Raw genomic sequence first — 18300 nt, 5'->3', positions numbered from 1 at the left:
GAAGAGACTTTGTCTAGTGAGGTGGGTAAAAGAAATCTATGTACACAAATGAAAATAAAATAAACGCCCAGACTGCCGGCACTGAAACTGAAACTGAACTGAAACTTAAATTTAAATAATAACGTTCACACGATAAACAATATTCTTGTACAATGAGCACCATTAGTTTAATTAAACATTATTTTGGAAATAGCTTCGTAAAAAAGTAAAAGTATCGATTGTGTCATCTGATAAACGGCTTCTGATATTGGACACAAGGTAGCCAGCGGCTGAAAAAGCTCCTTCAGCTTCCACGCTGGTTGGCACAATAGTCATTAGCGCATTGTAAGTGAATTGAAGGTATGTGCCTTTTAATCCACCGGACTCGAAATAATTAATTTCCTTCTTTATCAAAACCTCAAGGTTGCTCATATTGCCAGATCTAGGTTGTTGATGGGCTGTTGATGGGCTGTTGATCTCGAACTCTTCATACTAATCAAAGTAAGTCTGAGTTCGTCTTGAAGTGACATTGGTGCTTCTGCTGCTGTTGCGTTTGTCTCCAGATTAGCGAGAGAAGTGTCGTCATCGTCATCGTAAGGATCATCAGCGTCAGCAAGAGCAGTGGCTACTGCGTTGTTACCCGTGTCCGTGTACTCTAGCCTCTCGACTATAGTTTTGATTGCCTTGCGTATTACACTTTTTGAAGGTAGACTAAATGTGTCATCAACATTAATAAATTGACTTCTGTCTTCTTCGTACTTATATGGATCATGCAAGTATAATAAAACCGCTGTCAAGTTAGTTCGCCGCTCTGAAATCCGTTTCCTCGAAGAAGCTGCGCTTCTCTGTAATCCCGCCAGTCCAGCGGGATCCCGCAAAATTTTCGACCGAGATTAGTCCCGCAAAATGTCTGCGGGATCTCGGTATTTCGGGATCCCGGTATACCGGGATTGGATTCCCTAGGTATTATCAAGTACGGACAAATAGTGATATGTATTGCCTAGTTATATCATAACTACAACGTTTCTCTTATTTTTCTGTAATATTCAAATATTGGGGACCAAATTAAGTTATTATTGACAAACATACAAGCACAGAATAAAATTAAAATTTAAAACGATCAACAAGTAATAACCAAAGTTGTTTTATAGTTTAATTCATTATTGTAATAATTGTGTAATAAAAAAATTAAAATTAAAAGCTTGACTGAGGATTGAACCTTTCTACCCAAGAACTGGAGTCAACAACCTACCAACCTCGCCAAATTCCGATTGTAGTAGGATTGACAATTATTAGCTGCTAATGTCATTCATTTTCAGAGAAATGCGTTTATGTCCACTTGTGTGTACGTGATTGCCACCATAATTGGTAGAATGCATTGTCATCGACAACAAGTCTATCGGCCGAGTTTCAGCTCAATCGGATGTCGGAAAGTGGGTTAATTTTCGCTTCCAAGATTTTCATTCATTCATTACTGAAAACGAAAGTCAAATTCAAATAGTTTAAATTACCCCGAAGGTCGTTGACATATTCAGAACTAGGTAAATATATTATGTTAAAAAGTATAAATATCAGAATATTTGTGATAATGATCAGAGCCGCGTACTCGTGTTATGAACCTTCGTTGTCCTGGATTCGTTTAAATCTTCTGTGGAAAGTATGGAAACTTGTGGGTCATTTAGCGTTTTATGTGTGTTTTTATGCCCTCATTTTGCCGTGTGTTTGACATCTTTATAGACCGTGGCATAAAACATCTCGCAGTATAAAATATTTAATAGACTTTACGGACGTGGCCTGGCAACTATATCTCATATTAAATAATTATATTTTGCGAGTTCCCTTGCGTTAATAAAAACATTTCATCAAAAATATACATAATAAATCATTAGAAGCGAATGCAAGATGTATGTTGGCAGATTAATATTTTAGGAAATTGTTTAAAGAGATGTTGTAATGAGCACTAGAATTGTTATTGATACGACCATGTTTGTGCGCTGTAAAGAGTTTTGTTCTCCATGAGTATGTATAATATATAGAATATTTGTCGGTGTAATGGTTTATGCGTTTTATATTGTACGTACTGCGGCAGTGGCCAGGTTTATATGAGAGGCCGATGCCTAGTAGATCTCCCCGTCACCGAAAGATAAGTTCTGATGGATCTTCTGATATTACATATGGCATCCAGAGGAAAATTCGAAGTACACAGTGAAAGCGTTTGTAATGTGAAAATTTCCACTGAAAAGTGGTGGTAAGAATAAATGGTGTTACGCAGGTAAGAAACACGGAACGAAAAGAATAAATTTAACCTTTTTTTCTTTTGTATTACAGTCATCCAACTGCTCATCTCATCCAACGAGTAGAAAAAATCAGAGACCTTGGAGTATTACTTGACTCTAAATTACTTTTTAAAGATCACATTGAAAACATTTTAGAAAAAGCCTACAAACAAATAGGCTTATTCTACGAATCACAAAACCATTTAATAAACATTTTACACTTGAACTACTTTATATGGCATACGTAAGATCTCATCTTGAATTTGCATCTGTCATTTGGAATCCACAATACCAAACTTATATTAACCGAATTGAAAATATTCAAACGAAATTCCTGAAACACCTGTCGTATCGTTTTGAAAATCGTCAATGTAATTCTATTACTCTTTACAAACGAAGAAAAATTTTTGACGTACTGTTTCTGTACAAAATTGTGAACTTCCTTATTGACTCCCCAGCCCTGTTAGAAATGATTGCATTTCATTGTCCTGAACGCAATACCAGATCAAATACCTTATTTTATATACAACATTTCAAATCGAAATACGCACAAAACTCCTTGCTCGGGCGTATCTAGAAATCTTATAATGCCTTAAGCGATATTGACATTTTCTACTGTACCCTTAAATCGTTTAAAATCAAATTAACCTTACTATGTACCTAAGTTAAAAATATTACTTCTGTATAGTTTAGTATTCTCTTTTTAATCATTTTTCACACACACTATGTACTTTATCACTTTTAATTAATTTCTAGCTTTTATAAATATTATAAATGGAACTTAACTGGTTTAAATCATGTTCTATATTTTATATTCAGTTAATTTTTTTGTAAAACTGTATGTTTCCTAAATAAACTAAAATAAAAATAAAATCTAATAGCTTAAAGTCAAAAAAAAATTACTGATTTGAAATATTGCTAATTTATTAAAAAATCTAGTAAAACTATTTGTATTCCTGTGGAAAACGGAACTGCAGGCCTTTGACGAATGAATTGACAAAGATTGAATCTAACAAAGTATCAGTAAACGCGAATGTTTTATGAGGACGGCGGAATACGTGTTCGTAAAAATTCTAATATTGTGGAATTTCGTAATTAAATTTATCAGGAAAAGGACACCTGCATAAACACGCTTTCCAAAATATTCTGAATGGACTAATATTTCGGCAGGAAATGGATTGCAATTATGTATTCAACAGATTTTCAATAAATCAGGCATACTCATTATTCTCCTTGAAAGTTCCTTCGTTGAAATGTATTAATAATTTTCTTAACACGAACGCAATCAATAATGACGAGGAAATCTTAGAATTTTAATAATTTAATAAAGCTTTTTTATTTATTTTTTGGAATAACTTAGTGAGTAAAACCTCAAATTGTAATGTTTAGTTATTAAAGACAATATTAGCGATTAATAAACAAAAATCTGAAGCAGAAAAATCAGAAAAAGATAAGGTGACATCTAGGACTCGAACCCAGGACCCTTGCTTTGCCATTGATTGCCTTGGGTTTCTGATTTTCGTTTAGGAATCACTAATATTGTATTCAATAATTAAAAAGTTTTTTATCTCAAAAACATCCTATGTCAAAATGGTGACCGGATAAATCATCACAATGATAATTCATTCAACTTTAAAAAGTTATATTATAAGTCATGGAAAGTGATGAAACAAAAACTTTTTTAACTGGGTTAAGTACTCGTAGATTAGGTTAGGTTATGTGAGGTTTGGTTTAATTTTTTTTCATCGTTTCTAATGACTTTATATCACTTTTTAAAGGTGTGTTGAATTGTCGATGTGTATAATTTAATCAAAATTTTCCCGTAAAATTCGGAAAATGTTTCCGAATTCTAAAATGTTAAAATATTTCAGCGAAAAAAAACCTTTCGACTCATCTTCTAAATGCAAATCATTCGTTAATCTTTCAAACAAGATGGTTTTTTAAAATAAAATAAAAAATGTATACGCTTCTTCAATAAAGTATGAATAATTAAATAATGTAAATCTGGCCGTTCGCCGAAAAATGAAAGTGTTTTACAAAAATAAATTTTAATAAAATTTTCTAAGTAAAAATTTAAAAAGTCAAGTGAAAAATTCACGTTTTATTCGGCTGATGTTTTTACTTTGTAAAAGAAACAGTCTTTAAATTGGTATCAATATTTTAAGGGTCTTGGTTTTATAAAAGGAAATATATGAATTGAGAAGGAAGAAAAAGTAAATAATTGGCCATTTGTAGCAAAGATTTCAAAAAGAAGAATTACTCCTTCAAATACAGAATTCTTAATATGTTAACTTTTCGGAATTTTCAAAATACATGTCAGATTGGTGAATAAGTTATTGATAAATAGGTGATGAAATCAATTTTATTAATATTTTCCACAGTACGTGGGTTAATTTACGCCAGCTTGAAAGTGTTGATCTAAATCAAATTAGATCTCTTCTACAACCATAATTTTGGTTTATTATTTTTATTATTTTTTATATTTTTTAATATATATATTTATTGTTTTTTTTAATTTCAAGTTCTTTATTTTTTAATTTTTTTACTTTCAGTATTTAAGCTAAAAAAATAAATTTTTGATGTCTATATCACCAAACATACTATATTCAGTTGTCTTATGTGCGCTATTAGCGTAGGTAGGTACCTAAAAATAATCAGAAAATTATTTAATTTCGATGTTTCGATGTATTTTTACTTCATTATTTATTTTAATTGTGTATTTCTTTTGTTTTTATTTTTAACAGATATTGTGGTTTTTAAGTTGACGGAGGGTGTTCATTTGCAGGTAAATTTCTGATCATTTCTATAACTAGTCCAACTAAACTGACAAATAAGCACGCCAGGTGTAGGCAGAGAGGACCGACCGCCAAACAACTCAGTGTTGGCACGCACTCCTTGCCTCAATCACATTCATACATCGTCTCATGCGTACTCTTCTATTATTCTGAGTCTTGACAAGGCCGGACTCAAGTATTCGGTTCACTTGATCGTGCCATGTTTTCCTCGGGCGTCCCTGCCTTCTTCAACCATTCACATTTGCGTCATGTATTCTACTTACACGCGGTTCTTCGTTCATTTGCTCTACACGCTCAAATCATCGGAGCATCCCTTTATAATTAGGCAACACAAATATAGTATAATCATAATTAGATAATAAACTAATTAATAAATTAAATTTACCACTTTGTAACGAGCCGAAAATAATAATTCATTATTTTACATGAATTATACAAATATTCTTCAGAGATACGAATAATAAAATCGTAATTTAATTTAACAATTTTTTGCAAAACACGGTGGCATTTTTTCGCACTTATTATTTTGAATAAGTAATAAATAGAGTCGATTGTGTTTTAATTTTCATTAATTTTCCTGATATTTTTCGACATCTATGAAATATTCTCAAAAGGAACAGTGAAAGGTTAGGGGAAACTGCTTTCGTGATGGTTCTGAAATTTGCTAATTTGAAACGTGGTAAGCCTTACAAATAACATTTGCAGGGGAACATTTCTCGAACATTCTAAACTCTATGAGAATCTACAGGTTTCTATCAATACGCATGCGGATAAAACATGCAAATGGGTGAAATAGTAAAGGCACCTCTAAAGGTTTAAAAATAGGAACAAAGTTATAAAACATGTATTTCATTAGAATTTGGGGGCAATATGACCAACAATAATACCAGCCCAGTCATTCTTAAACAAAGGCCACAGTGGAAAATGTTGTAAATGTTTTGAAGCTCCCAGATTAGTTGCTGTTCTTCGTGGGCTTAAACTATTTTATTAAAGCACTTATAATGGACGGTATCTTTAAAAAAAATCAACTAAAACTTGGATGCTTCTAAATCTATGGTGTAAATGCGCTCCTATGATATCGTCAGCCCACACAGCACGGCAGACAGAGATGCCAATGTTTCAAAGACTAAAAGAGAGATCACACAAACCTCCCATAGACCTCTTGGGAACTTCACAGAATTATCTTTTAGTCCTTCAAAAGAACTCTCAAACTCTCAAACTCTCGCATTTTAGAAATATTCAAAGCACATCACGGAGACCTCGCAAAGGCTTTTCTTTTATCTCCCCGTAACTTCCAAATTTATTCAATTTCCTTTATGGAGACCTTCTAAATGATCTCCGACGACACCTTTGAGATCGCTAGGAAACGTTCAAATAGTTCCTAAAATCCTTAAAAAGATATTCCAGAAACCTGCCAGTTTTTTTGCAAAAGATATTTAAAGCCATGGAGATCTACAAAATGACCGTTAAAAATATCTTCGAGATATCTCAAAGAAGTTTACAATGGGTCCTAGAGGCCTCGGAAAGCACCGTAAATCTCTCACATTTGTCTCAAACCTATCCAAGAGATCTTTCTAAAATCCATCGAATAGCCGCCAAAAACATATTACAGTTCACCAAATGGCACCAAGAACCCTTTTTGGAGATCCATAAATAAATTCCATTAACCTTCTAATGATTAATGAAAGATATTTGGAGCCCCTCTTGGAGCTCTATAAATTGTCCGACAGCGATATTTTAAATACGTCTCTGAGGCCTCAAGAAGAAATTTCGGAAACCCTTCAAACCCAGTGACTTTGGAGACCTCCAGAAGTCTCCATAATTGCTTGCTGTGTGGGAGAAACGCAGTACATGCATCTGGAGAAAGCAGTGGATAAGGTTCAGAGGGCGGGGTCTACCTAACTACCTGCCGCCGCCCCCGGTGAGGTACGAGGGGGCGCCGCGCCTCGGCGTGCGCTGACCCACGCCTCGGGGCTCCCGGGCCTCGCGGGGCTCCCGGGCTTCACGGGGGTCGCGGGCTTCCCCCTTGCCAGGAGACATTTCTGACTGTGACTCTGCGCTCGAGTCAGCCACGGGTCGAAACATGTCTATTTTGAAATAAGCATGAATCAGGGAAAGTCATGGATACCTTATTTACATTAGACATCCCTCGGAGGACATTTATTACAAAACATGATAAAAAATACTTCATATTTATGTTAATCGGTTCCATTGACACACAATATACTTACGTTTTATATCTATAAAAGCTGTCGTACATAGGCTGTGGTTTGGTTTGTCCTTGAAATATCTCATTCCAATATTACAACAAGCCTAAAGATTATCGATTTTATTTGGCTTTAGAAAGTATTAAACGAACGTAACATTTTTGCAGTAGTAATTAATGCCAGGCTGCCAAGATGAATTACTCACTACAGAAGGTTGGAGTATTTTCAGAGATTAGTAAAAAAATAACATCAAACCCATTGATATCATAAGAAATGAGCTTAAAATTGCGTGTACGTAGTTGAAAGCAAGTAAGTATACATTGTTTATTTGTATATTTTTTGAATGACAGCTGAGTAGTTTCGAACAGCTCAGACAAAAATGACGTTCCAACAAAAAGTTACACAAATAGGTAACGGGAGCATAACAGTAACAAAACAGAATATGATAAAAAAATAATAGAGTAGGTTAGGTTAAGTAAGACGATTATTGTTTTTTTCATTACTTTTCTTCACATTTTGTTTTGTCACTGTTCGGTTTTGTCATGGAACCAATGTAATATAAATGGAATAAACTCCATAATTTCCTAACCTTTGGGTGTATTGATTGGCACTCTGTAGGAGGGGTTAGAGTTGCACTCGGTGCAAGGGCTGCCGCTCGAGTCCGACTCGGAGTCATGCGCGGCGGAGGGGGGCGGCGCCGGTGAGGGTCGTGGCGTGCGCCCCCGAGACGCCCCCGGGGCGCTTGAGCTTCCCGCCGCCATCGTCATGGCTTTTGATAGGGTGTACTCATCTGCAAAAAAACATTTTATTGAAATTCATTCAATTTATTGAGATTATCGTTGAAAGAAATCATTAATAATTGATGTCAACCTAAAATAATCTTTCCATTGACACTTGAGACTTGTTTATCCCTTATTTACCCGCCTGTTTGGCTGAGTAATCAGTAATGATAATGATGAAAGGTTGGTAATTACCACGTGATTTCTGATAAAGTATAAGGAAGACTTTACAGATTATTCCCTTGAGCTGATTATTTATAAAAAACGGGGCGTTATACATCATCCAACTGTATTATGATAGTAAGTACATGGAGAAAATTTACAGATGAAATATTGTTTATTTATTAAATATCTGGTCAAATTATTCGTTTTCCTATCAAAAATGGGACTGGAGGCCTGTAACGAATGATTAGACAAATTTCACAACAAACTATCAGTAAAGCACGACTATGTTATGAGGAAGTCGGAACACGTGTTCTTCTAAATAGTAATAGTTTCGCATCTCGTTCAATATAATTATTCGGACAAGGGCACATGCGTGAACACGTGTACAGATATATTCTGAATAACTTATATTTTCTTACAAAATGGTCATGCAGTTTCATTTTGTAAGAGTATCTTAAAATGCCGTACTCATTTTTTTCCGTGTTAGTACAATAAAATGCAATGAAGGAAAATAAATTCAAACGGTAAATTATTTACCGTGGAAGACTATTAAGATATATATGTAATGGGATGAAAACATATTTGGATTTTCATACTGATCATATATTTTATTTTGTTGTATATTTACATCAACGGCCTGATTGGTTTTGTAATTTTTACATTTAATATGATTTAGTGCGTATGGAGAGCAAAACATTTTTAAAGGTTTAAATAAGATTTTTTTTTTCAAATGGTCAAGATACGTGGTAAGTTAGATATTGAAGTGCATTTTAGTATATACTGTAATACATAAGAAAGAGAAGAATTTTTTTTTTCAACTGCAGACAACCTAATATCAATATAAAATGGTATTGAAATGTTGGTTAAATATATATTGTGCATATATAAGTGCATAATACATAATAAAATGCAACACGGAGAAGAGAAAGAAAAGAGAGAAACAAGTAGTTTTAACATCGTTTCAAAATAGATATAACATAAACATACATGCGATACTCTTAAAGAATAATGATATTACGTTAGGTTAAGATATCATATGAATATGTTCGTAATTTAATAGAAGAATATCAGAAAATTCTAATATTGTTTCATAAATAAATCATAAAGTAACTCTCTTTTTTAACCATAATTAAGAAGAATAAGAAAAAAAACTGGATAAAATCTTTGAAAGATTCTTATCATTACTCTGCTTATGAAAATCACGAAGATGTTAATTGAAGGAAGAATCGTTTGAGCTCGATGGTTCATGAAAGCACGAAGCCAATTTATTGGTAAAATAAATTAAATACTTTTGTGGACATTCATCACAACGCTTTTTATCGGTAGATAGTTTCATAATTTAAGATAATTTAGAATTCATAAAAATCACTTCAAATCACCCAGTTCTAAGGAAACAGATGGTTTCCTCCTTCACCCTGCACGAAAACAATTTTATGTTTTATTTATAAAAAACGCTACTTTTTTATAAAAATGACTAGACCCCAAATGTCCAGGCATAGTGTTAGTAATTGGTGTTGCTGCTAAAATTTTATAAAGATAAAGAGAACAAATTACAAGAATTATAAGAGAAATATTAATATGAAATTGTGACTTGACCAAAGCAGCAATGTTATAGTCGTCTGGCAGTCCAGCCGAGAATGAGTGGAGTGATTTGCGTAGCAGTGCTACGCAAATTTTGGTAGCCATCGCTCCGGTGGTTACAAGTGATTCGTTTATCTTTTAATTTTCTAGATAAAACGTTAGTATTTTCAGCCCATAATGAAATTTCTATCATGAGTTTTCAAACATACATTAAACTGTCAAAAATTTAAGACATCGTTGGTTTGTTGCACTTTTTCAAAAAAGATAAAGAAACTCAGTTCATGCCTAAAGCTACGTATACATACTTGAGCCGAACTGCCGAACTGAACCTCAACTTATGGGAAAGAAACGAACAAACCGCAAATGGCTTCGTTCCTTTCCCGTAATTTGAGCCCGCGTTTAAGTTTGCAAATGTATACCAACCATTACAGTAATTAATAGCAACATAGTATTAATAATACGCAAAGGTTATATATAGTAAAGGTCCCAAAAAAGTGTTTCAAGTGCAAGCGATTCTGTTAAAAAAAATTATGCACTTCCTTATGGAATACAGGTTTAAATCGCTTATCAAAAAATTCCAGCTAGAGCGAAATTCCAATGCCAGCAGCGCATGAACGGTTTGTGTCGGAAAAAAATTCTTGTCACTGGTGCACGAATGAGGTTTTTCCAGAGGTAAAGTTTAATGTTAGTGTTTAATTACCTGAGCTACTAAAAGACCTATGCTTCGTGCTCCGCCTATCGGTGCTCCTGAGCAGGTTGGGGCGCGCGGGGGCCGGGCCCAGAGCCTCGCACTCGGAGCGCCCGAACGTGCGGAACTGCACCGAGTAGTCCAGCGTGGTCGCCGCGCCGCTGGGGGGCCCGCCCATGCTGAACGTGGCGTATGGACTTATCTCGTACATTTCTAATAAAACATCAACAGATATAATACAATATGGTACCGCGCTAACATAGAACAGTGAAAAAATAAAACATTGAAGAAAACGACCGAACGACAAAACAAACTTTAGATAACCCAAACTTACCTAACCTAACCTAAGCGAAGTATTATTTTAACATGTTCTTTTTTGTCACTCTTCTGTTTTATCCGATTACCGTTAAATATATAGATTGGTATGTATTGGCATTGTAATGACGCAAGGGTTCCAATAATATAGTTTTTTATGTTAATACCACACAAGAGTCCCAAATGTTCTGAACCGCCCGGAGCCAGTGAGACTATGGCATCCCCAAATAGGGTCTGTTGTAAGGCTGAAGGTGGTGGGATGGGGAAATAAATGGGGAAGAGGAAGGTGGGGGAGTACCTGGCTATTCAGATCTGATCACCAAACATGGCTATTTCAAGCAACGTTTCAATTCTGAATTGTGGTCTTACACTATAGGGTAATACTGAGAGTATCTTCTACTTTGGAACCTGCCGCAAGTATACTATATATACATATTATTTTTAATGAATAAATTATGATATAACATAAATTCATTAAATAAAATTTACTTGCGCACGCCGAGATTTGAACCCGTGACCTTCGAATTGCTAGTCTGCGATCGTATAATTGAACACAGAGATGTTTGAAATTGTTATTGAACCGGTATAAGTGCGATTTACCAAACTCTTCGTTTAATTTGTCTGAGGTTTCTTCCAAACAATAAATTGTGATATTGTGAGAAAAGCCGAGGGCACCCATCACTTCCCAGAACAATTTTTAGGACCTTAGTCCCTTTATCGGTTCTCACATGAAGGCTCCACTTAAAAAATATATTTTTAAGATGACACCAAACGCCCCAACTACCCCTGCTCAGCTCAACATCAATTAACATATACATACAAAAAAATATTGTTCTCAACCAAAGCATTGTTTCGTCTTGCTTTAATTGTGGGAATACACGAAAGTCGAAGGATACGCTTCGAATGATCGGATATATAAAAAAATAGATAATATTCTGAATTACCTGCTGGTTGTTCGTTCTTTCCATTGAGATGTTTGATGGGCGATGAAGTATAAACTTGTTGACAGTTTCTTCTATTGTCTTGGTTTTCTACTGATTTCTCATCCTCTGATATGTCACCTCTGCTGTATCCCTTGAAGAAACAGCTAGACAACGTAAAACTGAAAATAAAAAACTTTTCAGTCCCCTTTTATATTACCCGTCAAAATATTACTTATTATAACATGAAATTTGCCATACCTTCTATTCCGCACTAGAATGAAAAGTATTATGGCTAATGACAACAGAGCAAGAACTGCCAATCCTGCCATGATTGCACTAAGACGACTGAACATCTCCGTTTGAGATCGGTCAGCATCCCAGTGGGGAGGAAATTCCGCTGGAGTGGCAATCCGGCCTAAAACGAAAAAATAAACAATTACTTACAAACTGATTTTTAAATTGATTAGACATTGAACACGTAAAACAGTCTTGTTTTATGTTTATAGTAAAAGAAAAGGTGTTTATTTTATAAATAGGGCAATTGAAAAACAAGATAGTAAACATGGGTGGTGCAAACCTCCTTCTAACGTCAGAGTTGAGAAATAAAACTTCCCCGTCGTCGAACCAGCCTCGTTCACTGCTGATAATCTTAAATAATACCAAGTTCCTGGGATCAAATTATCAATGACCAGTCCCTCAGTTTTTAAGGCTGTCCTCTCTACGTTCCAAATAGTTTCTGTAATTGGCCGGTACTCAACAATAAACTCAGTTATTGGACATCCACCATTGTCCCAAGTTAGTAAGTTAAGCTTTAGGCTGGTACTGTTAGTTGAAATCAAATCTTTTTCATTTGGAACTTTTGATACTCCTCCTCTTGTCGTTGCTCGTAATTTTTGGCTTTCATCACCAGTGTCAACCATATTTTGAGCTTGGAGATAAAGTATATACGCCGAGCCACAGGCTAAACCTTCTAGCGTATAGCTTTGCAGGTCACCTGCTAGTGATACAACCTCCGAAGCATGGCCCTCACGGGAATAATGCAGAATATAACCTGTAACGAAAATGAACTTTGAGCTCTCAATTTTACAAGAATGTAAGAAAATAACGATTAAATCATGGGCTTGTGTTATTTTACCCTTCCCACGGAAAAGGTGAGTTGCGATATTGGGAACTAAATTAAAATGCCAACTTTCGCACCATTGGCCCTCTCCTCATCATTATTTTTTCATTGATTTTTTATTTATCTGGGAATCATGGTATAACTTCTTAGTATCAAGACATTATGCTGTCACGTTATTAAGTATAAGATTTCATTGTACACTGACGTGAATCAATACTTTAGGCCTATTTGTAATCTACTAACATGTTCGCCTTAATAAATACAAATATAATCACTTTGTATTGGTGATCCCCCATCCTCGACCGGTGACCAATGCACTTTGAGGTCCCCCGCGGCGGCCTGTTGCAACCTGAGTTGCGGAGCCCCGGGGGGTAATAGGGCCACTAGACTATAGGTTATGCTGTCCTCCCCAAATAAGTTCTTGGCACTGCAGGTATAGTTCCCCGTTAATGATGCATTCATAGCTGCAACAAACATAAAAATCAGCTGAAAGATTATAATTGATAATAATTGCAGCTAAGGCTAGAGTGGTGATAGGAAATAATTAATGTTCTTTAAATAAAATATTTGTAACATACTATGAATATCGAGATGCCCAGAGTGGGTGACTTGGTAGTGAGGGCTGTGGGTGACGGGTCGACCCCGGTGCATCCACCTGGTCCTAGGGGTGGGGTTCCCAACAGACATACAGGATAGCGTGGCGCTTGACCGAAGGGACAGCTGCAGGTTCTGCCCGAAGGATGCTATTCGAGCAGGAGCTGAAAAGTTCCATTCAAATATTAACCGGTTTAGTTAATATTTTAAAAAATTCGTAACTAGTGCTATTTTTTAAATAAAATTAAGGTTGAATAATATGAATATTTAAATACTGAAAACAATTATTTATATTGTTTAGTCATTGAAGTAAATTAAATTAAAAAATCTCAACGAAACATGGAAAAGACTAACTAACTAACTCACTAACTATCACGTCAGACCATCAGGACAGACCGCCAAACAATTCGGTCTTGGCATATACTCCTTGGCTCATTCCATTCATACATCGTCTCATGCATACTCTTCTGTTATTCTGACTCTGCATGGCCCGAATCCAATTTTTTTTTTTGGTTCAATCGATCGTGTCCCGTCTTTTTTGGGCGTACCCGACTTCTTCTAGCATTCACATTTGCTTCATATATTCTCCTTACATTCCTTTCTTCGTTTATTCGCCCAACATGCAGAAAATAAAAGGTAACGGTCGCAATTGTCGCAATTCGAACCCGATCTAGAGATGGTCGGTATTCCCGTCCTGGTTACTTGGAACATGTTCCGTTGTGTCTCCTAGAAAACGGCGGTTTTCGCAACCGGTTCCTTTTAAATAAGAAAATTGTAAATTATCTGAAAATTTTGAGGAACTGGTTCTTTTTTTCAGAATTTCTCTTTCTCGACAACCCCACCCTAGATGTAAAAATATTTTTTTGAGCAAAAATACAAACGACATTGAGATATAACAAAGGGAGATTCATTTTCCATTATTATCTCATGGCCTATGTCATCTTTGGGGAAGCTGTGTGGACTAATTAGCGTTATTTCACAATTTATTAATTGGAAATACTTTATAGTACGTTTGCAAAACGTTCCAGAGTGGGATATACTTTCAGTATCTCCCTGGTGTAAAACCACCATTCCGAATTGAAACGTTGCTTGAAATGGCTTTAGCTGAGTTTGGTAACAAGATTTGAATAGCCAGGTACTTCCCCACCTTATTCCCTTCCCCACTAGCTTCAGCCTTACAATATACCACGATTGGGGATGCCATTATCTCACAGTTTCCAGACTCAATTATGATACAGGGAGCATTTGAGACTCTTGTTCGGTATTTACATAAAATATTAACAAATCTTCCAATTTCATAATTTTCCTACCACCTTTTTTTTTTTTTTTTTATTAACAAAATTTTTGATACATATACAATTCAGGTACATACATAGTAATATAGAATGAAAGAGTAACAAAAAAATCCCACAAAGGCGAAGCCTGAGCGTGGGTATTATAGTGTAAGGATAAAACAGTGGTGTTTAAAATATATATTTTTTAAACTTGTTAAATGTATCTATGGAGATCAATGTGATTGGTTTTTTTTTTAGAGAAGTTTCAATTTTTTTATTTTTTTTTATTTACCTATTCCCAAATATTATCCCGCCAGGCGCCAGCACATGTCTCGTCGTTCTATTTGGTACATGTACTTGCACGCCAGGTAGGAAATTAGGTACAAGTGCGAAATACTTGGGAACAAGTATTTATTCTCACGTAATATTTGGCTAATTTATATAGGGCCGTTTTCGTGAAAAATCACCTCAAGGGCGCTAGAATAACTTTTATTTATTTATATATAATTTGTACATTTATTTATAACAATTACAGGTAATAGAGCCTATGACGTTATAATTGTACCATTTATGCATTGTATATGCAATGCCAAAAATCCCGCAAATACGCTATAGGACACAAAAAATAAATCTATTTTTTTATCTACCGCATTCAAAAAGCACGTAGCTCTCCCCACAGGTGAGTTCACAAATAAATTAGTGCGACTTGCTCTACTTTATAGAAGATTGTGATGACGTCCTCGAAAGAGAGACTCTGGTACAAAAAAATTTAATTGGGCCAGTATCTCATTATTAGATAAGTGACAGTTTATTAGTTGAAAAAAATATTTAAGCAAAGCAATACCTCTACGTGTCTCTAGGGAGTGGTAATTGGTCATACCTAATATATAAATTGATGGGTAAAGCCAAGGGTAACGACCAAGGGTATTAGAGCCGCGAGAATAAAAACCTTAAAAAAATTTATGGACTCTTTCAATACGTAAAGTGTATGTTAATTCATGTGGAGCCCAGATGATCGAGTTTGATTCAAGTACACTTAGGATTAGGACTAGTGTGTTATATAATAACGTCAGTGTTTTTGTGTTACGAAACGGATATGAGTTCCTAATTACGAAGCCGAGAAGCCTGTGTGCTTTGCTTATTAAATCATCGATGTGTTGGTGAAAAGTTAATTTGCTGTCGTAAATAACTCCTAGATCTTTGATTTGGTTTAGGTGTTGAAGAATAATTTCATTGATTATATATTCAAATACATGCGATTTCTTTGATCTTGTATACGAGACGATATTGCACTTGGGTGTACTGAAGTTCAAGCCATTTATTTTGGCCCAGTTTGAGACGCAGTCAATGTCACGTTGAAGGAGAATACAGTCAAGATTTTTTTTATTGAACGATATAGTTTCAAGTCATCTGCAAATAGTAAATACAGCGAATGTGTGGTGACTGAAACACTGACTGACTGAACTGAACTTGTACCAGTTGTTGCAAGTATCATGACACAGACAGCAATGGAGGAAAACGTGTTAATTTAATTTCATGTACTGTACCTAATATCGGAAAGTACTCACAGGACTCACCCCTAGTCCCCAGTCGCCAGATACTCAAAGTAGATATAAAATATTTGAAAGTATTGTGTACCGGGTATTTGATTATACCTGTCTGAGTGTACTCAATGTACGCAATATCGGAAAGTACTCAAAGGACTCACCTCTATATCTATATCCGCTACTCGTCTTTATTTAAAAGATGGGCCGATCCCAGCGGCACTGCAATGCCGGGCCAACCCGCGACAGGAGTGGAGCAAGCCCCGAACATCCCGTCACATTCCAAAAATCAGTTTAATATACTGGTCCCGCATTGCGGGAACTATCAGATATTAAGCTGATAAGAACAGATACTACACTTTGATCTTAGCCAACAGGCCGAGAAGCGATACCTTAATGTGAGAAAATTGGGTTTATATTGGCCTTATGGAATTTTCCATAAATAAACTAAGAACGGAAGTGGTGCTATCTTGTAACAGTAATGTGAATTAAAACTGTTAAGCCTTTTTAAAGCTGAGTTTACCAAAAAGGCATTATCATAATACTCAATAAATAAATTATTAGTCCATTCCTAAACAAAGTTTAAAAAAAGATAATTTTAATAACCCCGCACGGTCGGGCTCATTTGAGGCCTTCAGCCCATCTACCGACGTTTTAATGAATGACTAGAATGGTCAATAAAAGTGTGGTCAGTTGGCGAAAATTGGTTTCTGGAGATTTTTAGCTTTGAGGTGAAAAACGCAATTAATTAATTCGGTTTAAATTTAAATAGAAAATAAAATAAAAATTGTGTGTGACATCTATGGAAGGAATAGTGAAACTGTTTTACTGAAATCAAGTGGTTTGCTTCTTGGCTAAATTATACTTGCGATAGAGAAAAGTCACTGAAACGATCAAATTCATAAAATGTTGTAGTTGTGGAAAATTTCGCTAGACGTCGTATATTTACACATAAATATTATGTATATTTATTATTAAATACTATGTATACATTTGTAATAAAATTTTAAATTATGCATGTTTAAAAGTAGTACCTCTTCCAGTAGTTCCTTGTGCTACAATAGCTGTGGGTTCTCCCTCTCCCGTGCTTGTAGACGCAGAGACCCAGAACTCGTAAAGTCGATTTTCAAGGATTCCTCTAACTTCTGTAGCCAAATATCCACCCACACCGGGCATACTGTTGACTCCGGGAGATGAACTGGTGCCATCGGAAGACACTGTCATTGTTGAATGCTTTCCTACCCTGAAATTAGAAAAAACATCATGTTCATTCAGGTAATAAACACACCATCAATCGATTCTATTTTCACATCAAACTTTTAACCATCTTAAATTGGTCCCAGTAGAAGATTCATTTCATGAAATAAAAGGTATCAAGGTTTGGGAATAGTTAGGAGCATTCGTTCGAATGCCTAAAACTTATAGATGAATTAGATACGTACCTACTAATATAGCACGATCTCGTAATCCCCCTAAATATTCAACCCTTTATTTACCCGAATCACCCTTTGTTGATCTGTCTCGCTCTTGAATTCATTTGCGTAATTATGGGGTAGTAAAAATCGTCCTAATTCGACACGTCAACTCCTTGAAATTAATGTCAAAGTCATGGTTTTCTGCACAGGGACCAAAAATGGCAATAGTAGCTGTTGATTGATGTACTAGTATATATTGAATTATTTGGCTCGGTGGTCCAGAAGGTGCGGGTTCAATTCCCGTCGGCGGCATTTATTTTTAATATTTTCAATTTGTATGGATATTTAAGGCGACTAATTATTGCTTATAATAATTTGTTAACACTGACTTGTTGAAGCTCCATTATTTTTTGAGAAAAAGTGAATTTTGCGAAAAAATCATATTCCAATGCAATGATATTGTACAAGTTAATTACCTCCCAGCCTCCCTGAAGTAGACGGTGTAATGTGCAATTCTGCCGTTCATCTGAAGTGGGGGAAGCCAACTGACTACCACGGACTCCGTCGTCAGGGCATGAGCCTTCACTTGAGCCGGGGGCCCCGGAACTATGGGCAAAAAGGGCATAAAACATCTGTTTAAAATTT

The 18300-nt window shown here is 35.4% G+C and overlaps 1 protein-coding gene and 1 non-coding gene across 2 annotated transcripts in view; both read right to left on the bottom strand.

Annotated features, from left to right (window-relative positions):
* LOC149425015 (cell adhesion molecule Dscam1-like) overlaps window positions 1–18300 on the bottom strand; it is a 394348-nt gene that overhangs the window by 365505 nt on the left and 10543 nt on the right. The window contains exons 10-18 of the mRNA XM_089647487.1: window positions 18132–18261; window positions 17275–17483; window positions 13407–13586; window positions 13104–13292; window positions 12286–12759; window positions 11967–12123; window positions 11730–11887; window positions 10483–10683; window positions 7847–8047 (exon numbers count right to left, since the gene is read on the bottom strand). Coding sequence (XP_089503613.1) covers window positions 7847–8047; window positions 10483–10683; window positions 11730–11887; window positions 11967–12123; window positions 12286–12759; window positions 13104–13292; window positions 13407–13586; window positions 17275–17483; window positions 18132–18261 — 1899 coding nt within the window. The remainder of the gene's footprint in view (window positions 1–7846; window positions 8048–10482; window positions 10684–11729; window positions 11888–11966; window positions 12124–12285; window positions 12760–13103; window positions 13293–13406; window positions 13587–17274; window positions 17484–18131; window positions 18262–18300) is intronic.
* LOC149425016 (U2 spliceosomal RNA) lies at window positions 16438–16630 on the bottom strand. Its single transcript, XR_016305720.1, has one exon. It is a non-coding gene; the product is annotated as a U2 spliceosomal RNA (small nuclear RNA).

Source organism: Hesperophylax consimilis, chromosome 3 (assembly GCF_061612785.1).
Source record: "Hesperophylax consimilis isolate HC1 chromosome 3, BYU_Hcon_1.0, whole genome shotgun sequence".
NCBI lineage: Eukaryota > Metazoa > Arthropoda > Insecta > Trichoptera > Limnephilidae > Hesperophylax > Hesperophylax consimilis.
This window is presented reverse-complemented; position numbering and strand designations above follow the sequence as displayed.